General features: G+C 44.3%; 1 protein-coding gene across 1 annotated transcript; it reads left to right on the top strand.

The window, feature by feature from the left end:
- Window positions 1-14,320: 14,320 nt before the first annotated feature.
- On the top strand, window positions 14,321-14,830 carry LOC125518174 (probable prefoldin subunit 2). The gene has a single exon (XM_048683098.1). It carries the CDS (start codon window positions 14,321-14,323, stop codon window positions 14,828-14,830), a length of 510 nt encoding a protein of 169 aa, XP_048539055.1.
- The last annotated feature ends 271 nt before the right edge of the window (window positions 14,831-15,101 follow it).

Raw genomic sequence — 15,101 nt, 5'->3', positions numbered from 1 at the left:
TTGCCTATCTTTGTGGGAATGTTGTAACGATCTTCGTCCGTGTTTGTGTTAATTAACTGGGCAACTCTCTGCTAACCTTTTTAACGAATCAGCCGTTGAGGACCGTGCTTAAGAAATAAAAAGAGGTAGTACAATCTGTTGGATTCTTTTAGGGTATTTGGGACAAAATGATGTATTTTTAATAGTGTGTAGTGTGCTATCACTTTTCAAAATAAATTCATGGTAAAAGCAATATAGTTATTAAGGAAGTAATTACATAACTATGATAGCGAAATTAAGATATCTCTATGGCTTTAAGAATGTGCATGCTCTTATACTTAGTACCTTGTCTTAAACAACAGATAACTAAGATGTCGCCCTTGCTTATATGGGTGATGCACTGTGCTAGTTTGTCCTAAATACCTAGTGGTTGCTAGATGACAACATCTCGTAGGCATAAAAATAGTACCGTGGTCTTCGTCATTCATTTGGCACATATAGCTCATCTCCCGATCGCCATCAATTGCCAGTAGGCTCTACTAGCATCTTTTGGTCAATATACATTAATTTGACTTAAATTTACAAAGAAACTTTGCTGGTGCGCTGTCTTGTTTAGGACTACATATTTAGCGAGGAAGGTGCGTCTTTTGCTCGTTTCCCTATTTTGTACAGTCAATTGTAACTAATTGGTTCATGCATACACAAATAGGGCAACTTGTTTCGGTTCCTGTAAAATAAAGGGGAGATGTATCGACATCTAAGAAAGAGTAGTACAATACACTTGGCATTTTTGATATCTTACTCTCAATTTTGAATTACTGTTTCATGAGACTTGGATACATATCAAGCAATGATGAAAGAGAAAGCCGTCATAGGGTGACCAAATATATAATTCTTATTTATGTGTACTCCCTCTTCTTTCCAAAATGTATTGCTATGCAACGCAAATTTTCTATTCCCTGCAAAAGAAACTTTGTTGACTCGGAAGCAATAGCAGTGCTGGAGATTTGCGAGCACGGGGCCATGGCCCGATGGTCGCTGGCCTTTCTGGCAATAATGGGATTGACATAAAAATTGGCTGCATTCAAGTGCTACAACCTGTGACAAGTTACTATGTGCATGCATAGAAGGCCTCACATTTACGAAAATGTTAACGCCCACATGTATTGGCGTTGACCATCTCGACCACACACATCCATTATCGTCCAGTACTATATGCACGAATCTTGACACAATCTGGCTGATTTTCTGTGCCACGTAGGACAAGGCGTGTGTGTGGTGTGTGACATAGTTCGCCCACACATTCGTTTTATCACACGGAGGGGCCGGTGTGTGCGCGTTTAGCAGTTCACCCACACACCAATTTTCAGTCACGCACAAGGGTTGGTGTGTGGGCATTTGCCATCTCGCCCACACGTCCGTCTTCTCTCCCACACGTAAGCTGCTAGTTGCCATGTGTTTTTGCAGCCCACATGGCAACTGCCTCTAGTGTGCTTTATAAGCAGGTGGCAACTCTCTTTTTCTACCCGAGTTGTCATGTGTTTTTGCAGGGTACACGGCAACTGCCTAGTGTGCACGTAAGCAGATGTCAACTGTCTTTTACCGAGTTGCCATGTGTTTTTGCATGATACATGGCAACTGCCCCAACGTGCACGTACATGGCAACTGCCCTAACGTGCACGTAAGCAGATGGCAACTCTTCCTTTTTACATGGCAACTGCCCTAGCATGCTTGTTAGCACATGACAACTCTCTCAACTGCCTAGTGTTAGTATGTGGCAACTCCTAAAGTTATGAAATCATGGCAACTACATTAGATCAGACCATACATGACAACTCCAGTTGAGCAACCATGGCAACTGCAGTTGTCCGACATGGCAACCGTAGTTCAGTGACATGGCAACTGCAGATAAACGAACATGGACGAGGGTCTGGACCATGGCAACTGCGGGCGCGCGGTGGGCGTCACGCGTCGCGTGCGGGACCAGAAGAGTACGAGGCCTGACATACGGGCGTGTGGGCGTTATCAACTTCGTCCACACACACGCGTGTGAGAGGGTTCAGAAGGGAAAAAAAGATGTGTGTGGGCATTAGTTGTTTTGCCCACACGTAGGTGTGTGAGCTGGTTGCTGTCCATGTCACACGAGACGTGTGACACAACTACCCGATACACCACATGTGTGGCAGTTATCGAAACCCCGCATTTATCTGACCTAGAAAGTGACAGCAATAGCTATTTGGTTGATTTGTGGCAAACCTCACAAGAGGCCGCCCCTCGTCATATTAAGTGTATCTAAGTGTAGGCTATATTGCTCTAGAACTGAATAATGATTGTCGTGTGTAACATATTCCCCTCTTTGCTCGACTACTATATGTATAGCTGCCAATTATTTCACTACGGCCTTTGTCTACTCCGTCTTTACTTTGTGCTATATTTTTATGTAGCTACCGATGTTCGCTACTTCGATGTATGTATATAGCATGAGATAACTTATTCTGCCATTTTCCTTGTACCTGCCTGTAAATGGAACCAGCTAAGTGTAGGCTATATTGATCTATACAAATAGTTTCTCTGGTGGTTATAGCCATGCCCGTCAGGCCGCGCTGCTGTTATAGTATATACAACTGTGCTGCTATTCTAGCGTACACAATGGATGGCCGGACTGGTAAGGATGATGCGGATCTGTTTTTGATGGGTCAGCGGTTCGATGATGATGATGACTTCTAAAACGTGTGCATGTGGTGTATACTTTAGATTTGCTGCACTGGCTGTAGGTTTCGATACGCTTTGCTATGGATTGACGACGACACCGGTTTTAGATATCGGAGTGAGAGCTCTCCACATTATTAAGTTTGTAGGTGTGAATGCTGAATTCGGGTGGCTTGATGTATGTTGTTGTCAGACCTTTGTTGAATAACTAATAAAGATGGATGTATACATCGATTGATGCAGAGGTTGGGGTTTTAACCTCCTTTTCCAAAAAATGCTCCATGAACTTAGACATGAGCACATCTAGTTAAGCATTACTTCTCCTACCCAGCAAAACTTCTAAGCATTTTACTTTAACAAGTATGGAATGGATCACTAGATGGCATCTCAACAAGCAAATTGTAACACATACAACATGTCCCATGGGCGTTAAATTAATTAATACACATTAATTTTATCATTTGGTAGCTCTAATTGCCATTTCCAGCAAGCTATACTCCCATCCGATATACATGCCCCCCTTGTGTTTTGACAGTAAATTTGACAACCACTTTAACTAACAAAATACACGAGTTAGATACCCAAAAAATTATACTATTAGAATTGCATTCAAAGATATTCCTAAGAGCATCTCCAGCCGTTGGCCCTCAGGAGGGGCTAAAAATCGCCCCCTGGGGCGCACCGACGCTAAACCGCGCACTGGGAGCGTGATACCCCCCAGTCGCGGCGCCCACATTTTTTTGAAAAAGTCAAATACGGCGCAAATACGGCTTAAATTTAACGCAAACATCGGCGAGTTTGTTCAAATTTAAACATATTTTACAAAAAAAGAACTAGCACGGGCTGCCCCCGCCGTCTCCATCGCCGCTCCTCGCCGTCTACCTTGACGTCTACCTCGCCGCTCGCCGCCCGCCGCCCGCCTTTGCAGTTCTACATGCCAAGGAGGCGGTAGAACCGCGTGTAGTCGCCGCCGCCGTCGTCGTCGTCGTCATCTCCGCCGCCGCCGTCCCTGCTGCATCCCTTCCCCAGTTGGTGCGGCGGGTTGGACGGTCCGAGGGTGTCGTCGTCGTCGTCGCTGTCGAGGACCACGATGCCGCGCTCGTCCTCGCGCCCACGCTTGCGGGCGGCGATCTCCTCCAAGGCCCGGCGCTGCCGGACCATCTCGTCGCGGAGGTAGTCGTCCCGCGCCCACCGCAGGGCGTCCTCGTCTGAGAAGCCGCGCCGGGCTATCTCCTCGTACTCCACGGGGAGGCCGGGCTCCGGCTTGGGCTCGACGAGGACGAAGTGGCCGGTGGGGGGCGGCGGCTCCGGCTTTGGCATTGATTCGCCACGGGAAACGAGGCGATGAGGACGACGAAGCGGCGAGAAGGGAGTCAAATCGCTGACGCAGCTGGCTCGCGGCTCTTCGCGCCAAAAGCGATTTGCCCGGTGCCCCCGAGCGACCCCCAGCGCGCCGAGTTCGGGTTGGGTCCGCCGGCGCCAATTTTGACCCGAGCCGGCGAAAACTGGACCCTTGGGGGCGCGACTGTGCCAATTTTTTGGCGCCGGCGGCCGAAAAATCGCCTGGGGGGCCTTCTTGGGGGCGCGGCTGGAGATGCTCTAACGGTACCACTTTTAAAAGAAACATAAGACTAGTCATAGTGGGACTAACTTAGATAGTAACATAGCGCACTCCAAGAAATTTTTGCTTATGTAGCAAGTAATTAATGAGAGGTGGTAACATAATATGTTACTTTAGCATAGCGCTTTCCAAGACAAGATGAGTCTACAAGCTAATAAACGAAGCCATATAAGATACTACTATTATGTTATTTTGCATTATGAAGATTGTAACTTAGGCTAGTGTCATATGCATGACACTAGTCTAAGTTACCCCCCACTATGACCAGCCTAGCGCATACCATTAAATTATTACATTTGTCTTACATGTCTGAAGGAAGACTTGATAGAGGTAGCCACCAGCAGGCGATCTTAATTTGTAGTGACTAAGGCTAGTCATAGTGGAGAGTAACTTAGACTAGTGTCATGCATATGACACTAATCTTTATTACTACCTTTATAATGCAAAATAACATATAAGTAGTATCATAGATGATAACATTTATTACATTATAGACTCATTTTACTTTAGGTTGCGTTATGTTACAGTAACATATTATGTTACTCCAAACACATCTCTCCTCATTAACTATATGCCACATAAGCAAACTTGTCTTGAAATGCGCTATGTTACTTGCTAAGTTACTTCCACTATGACCAGCCTAAGTGTTCTCTACTCAAGTCTTTATGTTTTAAAAAGTCAAGTATAACCATTAATTGGTCCTTGGTAGTTAATCATCATAAATAAATATAGTACATGCATCGCTCAAACCGAAGCCCTAATAATGTCAGCACTCAACCTTTTTTTAGAAAAGGAGGATGTACCCCGGCCTCTGCATCTGGACGATGCGTGCAGCCATTTTATTAATTATTCGCAAAGACCATACAAGTTGATACATCAATAAGCCTAAAGCCACCATCTTGGCAACGCTGTTGTTACTCCTATCCGTTTGATGAAGGTGTGCCGAATGTCTAGGCCTAATACCAAACAGACATCGCACTAAAGTCTAACATCTAAAGCTGGATGCCCCATCCAGGCCACTACCTGGATTGGGTCACACACCGGTCTGGCACACTCCCAGTGAGCACCACACGCTGCGAGGGTTGTCACCTCCATCTTCCATCGATCCATCCTCAGAACAGAACTGATGCACCGACCTTGCCAGGCCTCTCTGTTATCGACACCACCATGACGCCAGACGTTTCCTCCTTCTACGCGAGTCCATCTCCGCGCATCAGACGCCTAATCTCCACTGCGCCATGCTGCCGAGATCCGATGCCATCAATGCGTAAGCTGAAGCACCGCTCCACCAAAGAAACCTTCCACTGGTCCCTCGGCATGTGTACACCTCCAAGGATGACGCCCCCAAGAGGGAAACGACACCAGAGCATTGCTGTCATATGATCTACTGATCTAGGGTTTCCCCCGGAGGTAGCATAGTGTGGCCATGAACTTCTCCACGGCGATGCCTTTAAGAAGGGAACGACGCAGACAGCGCCGCCACCGCCGGCCTTGGCAGCTAGCTAAGAGCAGGTTTTCACCCGGATCTGTTCGAAGAGACTCCCTCAAGCATGTCGTGCACGGTCTGCCTCCATCTGTGTCAGGGCCTGGACGAAAGGATCCAGGCTGCCGCTGCCTGACCGACCGTGGCACCACCACGATACCTACAGCCGATGCCACCATCAGCCCACGTGCTGAGCCGCAACACCGCGCCATACCAGATCCGGCGCACAGCACGCCGGCTGAGCCCAAATCTCACCCCCACCACCTGCGCCAGCAGTGGCCCGCGAGGACCCAGATCGGGCCCGCACAGGCGGCCAAGATCGCGTCCGCATGCCTGCGACAGATCTCCCATCGTGGAGACGCCGCGCCATGCGCCAGCGACCACCGCTGCCATGATCGAGGACGCCGCCGTGAATACGAGCTCCGGACAGTCACCAGCCGCCTGAGATCTCTCCATCAAAAGAGCAGCCGACGAGGGGCACGAGCCCCCCCCCCCCCCCCCGGCTCCATGCAGGCTTTGCCTGCCGGAGGCTACCGGCGATGGCGAGGGGGTGGATGGGATGGGTGGGGTGAGGAGAGGCCGGGGGGAGTTCGCCGCCCGTGTCGCCCCGGTGAGGGAGCGGCGCGGGGGCAGATGGAATCGTGTCAGCACTCAACTTGATCATACATTATTTGGTGTACATTACAGGGTAAGACCAGATCTATCTGATAGCCAACTTGTTCATCATTTGATCTTATCTTGACCCACCCGGTTGATAAAACCCAGTAATGACTTGGATCGGACTGTTTGGTGCTTGGCCATTTCGTTCTTATCTTACTCTCAAGTTGGAATTAATAATTTCTGTAAGCATTGTTAGGCCTAGATCCATCTCGATCGATGGGTGAAAGGGTGACTTCACAAAGTGACGCAACATACAAGTTCAGTCTTTATTATGTCCCTGTGTAAGACTTTGAACGCTTAAAAGTCTAGTTCCGTCTTCTCTTTCCCAAGGACAGGTCTCTTAGATTCACTGTTTTTTAGGTGTTCAATTTACACCATGGTGACCATTGCAATCTTAACAGCATAGAAAATTTGTGGAGGTGGGGCCTCCCAGCTGATTTTGCATTTCCTTCACTTCACAATGCTGATATTGTACCGGCCCAGTGAAAGGCACACCATACCAAAGTTGCGACGGTACTTCTTCTCTTGCCGGTTCGTTTGGTTTGATGAGTTTTGCCATGGAGCATTCAGACAGTGAATGCCACAATGAACATCAACTAAATTGCATCTTAAATTGAACCCATGGATTGCCTCTCTTTCATGAAAATTAATGATGTAAGTACACTGGCTTTAGCCTTATCATGTACTAGAAGGGTTGGGCGCGCTTTGTTGCATCCTTGGTGTTGATGAGATTCTGAAAAGAAATACTCATTTTGTTTTAAAATATAAGGTGTATTACTTTTTTTGAAAAGCCCAACCTATTTAAGTTTGATCAAATTTATGAAGAAATATATCAACATTCGTAATATCAAATTGGTGTTATGAGATTCGTAATGAAATGAATTTTCATAATTTTTTGGCTTAATATTATGGGTGTCGGTATTTTTGGCTCTAAACTTGTCAAAGTTAAAAAAAATGACTTTCCACAGAACTAATACCCCTTGTATTTTGAAACAGGTGGAATATTAGTTTGGCGGGTGGGGGAGATGATGGAGTGTGTTGTATGTTTATTTATAATTCGGTTATTTGATGGGCCATTCATGATGTGATTCTATGTTATGCACTAATCAACTCATATTTTTGTGGGTAAATTTCTGCGTCGGTGGCTATATGTACTATATTGGTGCTATAGTATCATCGCATGGTGGCACTTCTTTTTTGTAGGTGGTAAGAGGATGCACAGGGTTGATATGTTTTTCTAGCCGGTTGGTGTTGATTGATTTGAAAACTTGTTGGCCCGATCAAAATCATAAACCAAATTCAAAATTGAATATCTCAATTGAATAAAAGAGCTTCAAAATTAAGGAATATGGTGAATGAAAATAATTAAATGAGAGAGCTTCTTGAGAAATTATTGACCAGATGAAAATCAGGTGATCAAGTTTTGAATTGAAGACCTCAATTAATTGCGAGGACTTAAAAATTCAGAAGCATAATATATAGTATAAAAAATTGAATAAGAGCTTTGAGAAATTGTTGATCAAAATCGGGTGACTCAATTTCAGTCGGACACCATAATTAATTGTGAGGGCTTTTACTCCTAAGTAGCATACTGATACACTAGATTCTTGCCCAGATTTTTCAACACACTTGGGTGACTCGAGTCTCGACCATGACCAACGCATGCCGGTCACCTCATCAATCCTCGCACCATACGCATGCCGGGCCCATCGATTGGGGCCATCACCCAACCTTTTTTCTTCTTCTTTTTTCATCTTCGAAATTTGTGTATAGTACATCGGTCCGTTAACCAGGTCAAGATCTAACTCTAACAGTAACGCCAAACTGGAGACTGCAGAGCGGCCCTAAAAAAATGGAGAGCAGAGACTGCGGCAGGGGCAAGCAGACGGGCCGCGGGCGAGGCTTAGGGTAGAAGAACCCCTCCTCCCGGCAGCACGGCGACAGGACCTCCCTGCCCGGCAGGCGGCGGCGACGGCGAGGTAAGCTAGGGAGCTCTTGTATATATCCATGCCCCTTTGTCTCGTTCGTAGGACGTGGGCGACGATTTAAACTTACTACCAGTAGATCTGCGCCAGATTAAGCTCCTAATTTATTACTCTCTGTATGTATCCACGGCCTCGACCTTAGTTAAGCATTCGCAGCTTGAGCCAGCGTTAGCCAAGGGGAACTATTCTGTTTTCTCGATTGATGTTGCTTCCACTCACATGGCGAAACGTGTCCAGTGGCTACCATGGGACCAAACCAGATACTGACTAGTTTATCATCTACTGGAATCAAATACCATCGGTAAATTTGATAAAGCACACGGTTAGCCATGCCTGTGGCACAGGTTTTCATCAAGAGATAAAAGAAAATGACGCACATTTTAGTATTCATTAGTGACCACTGTACGTCCGTGAACAATGAACAAATTAAGTTCAGCATCTTGAGTTGCTTATTACTCTGTACCGTTTTCCCTGTTAACCGTGCCTGCCAGCACCACCATCATGTTTAATTAATCCCATGGACCCCAATTTGTCAGTTAGTAACAATGATTCCAGTGGTGACAGATAGTATGCTACAGGGGCGGAGTTGGAGCAGTTGTTACTCGATGCACCACTTTAACAAGGGATAAATTTTTTAAGCAATGATGTATTGCATAAAAGGTGTATTACATTACTTCTAGCACACATTATTGAATATAATCGAAAGAGATTTTTAAACACAAAATGTAGCTATCAAAATGCTTACAATGATGATAAAACAAGGGACAAAATTACTTGAAAAGGATGTCTTGCATTTCCAAATTCCAACGTACATTGTCAGACAAGAAAGTTCGGTAACCTGCAAGATACAAATAGAATTAAACTTACTAGTAGAACATAATAAACTGCCCAAATAAAATTACTTAGATGGCTAAAAATCTAAAAATTACCTTTAACGTTATATTCCTTTGAGCCATGAAATAATCAACCACTTGAGCATTGGTGACATTTTTCATTTATTTTTTCTCCACAAAACAAATAACATCATCACTCAAACTTTCTTCATTGAGGCGATTGCGCAAGCAAGTTTTGACCAGTTTTATAGCTGAACGAGGAGTGACCCTGATGCACTGCTCTTGGGCCACCCTGATGCACTGGGCCTTTTTAATATACTAGCAAAAATGCCCGTGCGTTGCAACGGGTGCATATTTCTTTCATCTGTCGTTGCTGAAAAAAAAAATTCACCTGTCAATATTTATTGTGCAATATATATATATATATATACCTTGAGGATCCTTATGCACGTCAAGCAATATTGTACTTTTCTTTTACAGTTAATCATTGGATGCTACTGGATTAATCGAGAGGTAGAATATACTTGAAAAGTGAAGTTGCAAGCATAACTTGCTCCTCCTTCTATTTGATTCATATATGCACCATTTAGTTGGAGGATATGGCTTTGCTTGGAGCAGAGAGCTAAACTCAAGATAAAAACTGAAGAGAGAAGTGCATATTTCAACCCCGAACTTTTGGACTAGTCTAATTTACAACCCTGAACTCCAATACCGTCTAAACTACAACTCCCAACTCTCAAAACCGGCCAGTATTCAACCCTCCCCTCTTTGTTGACCGGTTTTGACCTGGTTGACCGGTTTTGACCAGTCAACAGGTCCAGTCAGCATGCCACATCAGCAAAAAATGCAAAATTTCCAAGGAAACAACTTGTAAAATCAAAAAAAATACAGGAAAAGAAATAAGAAATCCAATTTCTGAAAAACACGGAAAATAAAAAAACGAATTTCCAAAAAAAATCCAAAAAAAACCCAAAAACTCACATTCCAGGAAAAAAATATTTCCAGAAAAAATCATTTTTTATTTTCCCTAGCTTTTTTCACGAACAATTTTTTCGGAATTTTGCTTTTTTATATTTTTTCCCTAATCTTACAGATTTTTATTTACTTTTTCTTGAAATTTTGAAAAAAAAATCTGACGTGGCATGCTGATTGGACCCGTTGACTAGTCAAAACTGGTCACCCCAGGTCAAAACCGGTCAACAGAAAGGGGAGGGTTGAATCCTGCCCGATTTTGAGACTTGGGAGTTGTAATTTAGACGGTATTAAAGTTCGGGGTTGTAAATTAAATTAGGGCAAGAGTTCAGGGTTGAAATATGCACTTCTCTCAAAACTAAATAAGAGACATAGCATCATACAACTTCCTAAAAAAATCTGCCTTTCTAGAAAAATAGCAACCGCTTGCTGTGCAAGTATCCGCAGTTCTAACTCATCTAGGGCCAAGGAAGGATACATAGCACCAGTCCCTACTCGTGAGGCGGCGCACCGGCGGGGTTCTCGACTGTGGTGGTGTTTTTTGTTTTGTTTTCCGAGCAACTGTGGCAGTGTGTGAGTGCTGACTGCGGAGACACATTCCTTTATGTACGAGGACTGGGTTGGAGCGTGGAGGAGATACGAAAATCACAACAAATTGCAACAAACTGAAAGTCTGCAAGTACGTACATTATCGTCCTAGATAAATCTAGTAATGTGTAGTGTGTTGTCATGAATAAATACAAATATTTATTGAAGAACCTACCGCGAGCCTTTTTTTTAACAGAACGTATATAAATCATGGATTTAACCAGGTGGATAAAGTCATTGTCACCATCCCAAAAGGTTAAACCACCGTTGCGTTTGGCATGGGTAGCAAGCTCGTGGGTTCCCAAGTTGCACTCACGATGAACCTTCTTATTTTGGGAGCCTTCAGACGCCCGGCTAGCAATCCTAGCTCACCTGACCATAAACATCCCACTATCTCAATCACGTTGGTAGCTCTTTCATTTAAATTCATCAGCATGGTACCACAATCGTCTCAGCCAGGACAGGCCCAGGTATATGGTGCGTATTTGGTTGAATCCCTGTAACAGTGCAGCCACTTCTGTTTCTTATGCCTCTGTGCAGTTTTCCAGACATCGCTCGCAAGATAAAAGAACCATGCGTGGACGATAATCTCTTACAATGGCCCCATTAGTTCCTTGTCCCGTTGCCGCCATAAAAGAACCATCCACGTTCAGTTTAATCAAGTTGTCACTTGGAACAATGCATGCATGTTTCAGTTTCGCCGTTGAACTCTCAGGCGGAGGGTTTACCCTGACTATAGTGGCCTTCCCTTTTTATGAGAATCATTGGGCACTTGATTCATTAAACGACGCAGCTACTGTCGTCTTCCCTTGAACGATGTCGCTCCTAATAGGCCATGCTCACCATATATGAATCAAAATTGTAGAACGGGGAAGCCATAAACTACAATAGAATCAACCTTCAGACCCGTAAATTACTAAACATTACACTTAATATAGAAAAAATAAAGTATAAAGAGTAAATAAGAAAACATAGTATTCTGTCTGGTTAGTTGTCTTCAACACATTGTCTCACTATAAGAATCCCACATTATACAGAGTGCACCCATAAATTTCCTGGTCATCTCATGCTACCAAGATAAATAAAAACAATAAACTGAACTCATCTACTCCGGTTTCAGTCCATATGTTTCGTCTGGTTAGTTGTCTTCAATACATTGTCTCACTATAAGGATCCCACATTATACAAGAGTGCACCGATAAACATTCCTGGTCATCCCATGCTACCAAGATAAAAAAAAAACAATAAACTGAACTCATCTACTCCGGTTCCAGTCCATAGGTTTCTAGTATTCTCAAGATCTCTTCTAAGTACAAATTGTCATAACCGCGCCTCTAGTTTCAGTTAAACAAATGGTCCTAAAAAATTCTCAAACTGTAGGAGAACTCCATAAACACATTAGCACAAATAAGGGTTCATATCCAACCAGTTGATCAGAAGTCCATTTCAAAGTAAAAAATCCAAGGTTGCAAATTGATGATGGTATGATTCTGAAAGAGAGAAAAAAAATAAATCCATATCTACTTGCTCCAGTTTTAAAGTTGGAGCGCTATTATTGGCATCAGGTTTGCCTAGCTAGCATTCTGTAGCTTAAACAGAGATACGGTCGTAAGCTGAAAAACATGGAACCCAAACTATATAACTTAATCTGGTTCCCCTCCATACGTTTCAGTTCAGCCGGGTGGCTTTTCCCTTCTTTTTTTTAGAAATGGAGGAGGACCCCGGCCTGCATCTGGACGATGCATGCAGTCACTTTATTAATTATTCACAGAAGACCTTACAAAGTCATACAAAAGTAAGACTAAAGCCACCGTCTAGGCAACATCTGTCGCTGCTCCTATCCAGTTTTGAATTGAAGACCTCAATTAATTGCGAGGACTTAAAAATTAGGAAGCATAGTGTATAGTATAAAAAAATTGAATAAGAGCTTTGAGAAATTGTTGATCAAAATCGGATGACCCAATTTCAGTCGGACACCACAATTAATTGTGAGGGCTTTTACTCCTAAGTAGCGTACTGATACACTAGATTCTTGCCCAGATTTTTCAACACACTTGGGTGACTCGAGTCTCGACCACGACCAACGCATGCCGGTCACCTCATCAATCCTCGCACCAGACGCATGCCGGGCCCATCGATTTGGGCCATCACCCAACCTTTTTTCTTCTTCTTTTTTCACCCCCGAAATTTGTGTATAGTACATCGGTCCGTTAACCCGGTCAAGATCTAACTCTAACAGTAACGCCAAACTGGAGACTGCAGAGCGGCCCTAAAAAAATAGAGAGCAGAGACTGCGGCAGGGGCAAGCAGACGGCTTCGCCGCGGGCGAGGCTTAGGGTAGAAGAACCCCTCCTCCCGGTGGCGCGGCGACAGGACCTCCCTGCCCGGCAGGCCGCGGCGACGGCGAGGTAAGCTAGGGAGCCCTTGTATATATCCATGCCCCTTTGTCTCGTTCGTAGGACGTGAGCGACGATTTAAACTTACTACCAGTAGATCTGCCCCAGATTAAGCTCCCAATTTATTACTCTCTGTATGTATCCACGGCCTTGACCTTAGTTAAGCTGCATTGCCATCTCGAGCCAGTGTTAGCCAAGGGGAATTATTCTATTTACTCGATTGATGGTGCTTCCACTGACATGACAAAACGTGTCCAGTGTCCACCATGGGACCAAACCGGATGCTAAACTAGTTTATCTACTGGAATCAAATACCATCGCTAAATTCCATAAAGCACACGGTTAACCATGCCAGTGGCACAGCTTTTCAAGAGACAAAAAAATGATGCACATTTTTGCATCGTTTTCCCTATTAACCGTGTCTGCCACCACCGCTATCATTTTTAATTATTCTCATGGACCCCAAGTTGTCTACTGAGTAACTTCTAACTTCTTCTTTGAATCCATGTTTGCCAGAGGTTTTACCACTCCAGATGTATTGCTGCCCTTGATTGCATGTTATCTCTCTCTAATGTTTTGTGTAAATTGCCCGTCATGCAAGATACATAGGCGAACAATGCTTATGCCATAATAGTCATGTATGGCTGGGTGTTTTGCTTTTGTTCTAGATAATCATGTGAGCTCCAAGGAAGTCGCAGTGGACTTGCTTAGCTCAAACATTTTTTTGCTGTATTGGTTGGCTGATTAGTGGTGGGCCTCTATAGCTCAATCAGGATCCGTGGGGCCCATAAACTCAAAATATTAGTGAACTATCTTTTACATTGGTTCCGGAAACAGTTATATGCCAGAGCGTACTTGTTTGTGTAGGCCAAGTCAAAGTTTTCATCATGTTACAGTTAACAACATATATTGGATGGATCACTCTCTGCGGTGTATCTAATACTAAAACGTGATTTGATACATCCGTATTTAGGCAAATCTAAAACAAGAATTTTGGGACGGAGGGAGTACTTTTTACCTAGTTTTGATTCTAAAAGGAATGTTCATTTTCTCCCGCAGGTTTCTTTGTTTGTTGTTAGTGCATCACAGGGAAAATGGTAAGCAGGGCAGGGGGCGAACCCACAAACGAGCAAGTGGTTGCAAACACTTATGCAAACATGGGCACTGAAATGAACCAGCTCTACACCAAGATCACGGAGCTGGAAATGGAAGTCAGTGAGCACTCTCTTGTGCTTGGCGCCATAGAGCCCCTGGACCCCATGAGGCGGTGCTACAGAATGATTGGTGGAGTCTTGGTTGAAAGGACCATCAAGGAAGTGCTGCCCGCGGTGCACCGGAACAAGGAGGGCCTTGAAGAGGTGGTGGCTCGCATGAAGGAGGCTCTGGAGATGAAGAAGAAAGAGATGACCGAGTTTGAGCTCAAGTACAAGATCAGGAACCGGAAGGGGGGCGAAAGCGGTGCCGAGGAAGGCAGCATGAAGGAAGCCTCTGCTCAGCGTGTTCTTGTTGGCCCTGCAGGCCAGTACAGCAGAACGACGGGACAAAAAGGAGACTTTTGCATAGTTGTTTATCAAAGGCAGATTGCTATGTACCAACCTGACTGACTGTTTCCGAGCGCGGTATTTTGTCATGCTGCACTTATGATGGTAGTCTCGAATCCTCATGTGTAAAACTAGAGATTATGCTATATGCTGGTAACTGCAGATTTTGCGCAGGTTGTGGCATGACTCGCACAGCTTTGGTCGTGTTTGTGGTTTTGTGCTTGAGAAATTTTTCATGTTTTGTTTAAGATAAATTTCATAGAAATTTTACCGCAATGAAATGTTAGGCAATATCAAATGTTTCGATCTGTTGTTTAAATAAATAAATGACAAG

The sequence above is a fragment of the Triticum urartu genome, chromosome 7, assembly GCF_003073215.2.
Source record: "Triticum urartu cultivar G1812 chromosome 7, Tu2.1, whole genome shotgun sequence".
Classification (NCBI taxonomy): Eukaryota; Viridiplantae; Streptophyta; class Magnoliopsida; order Poales; family Poaceae; genus Triticum; species Triticum urartu.
The sequence above is the reverse complement of the archived record's forward strand: the minus strand, read 5'-3'. Positions and strand labels throughout refer to the sequence as shown.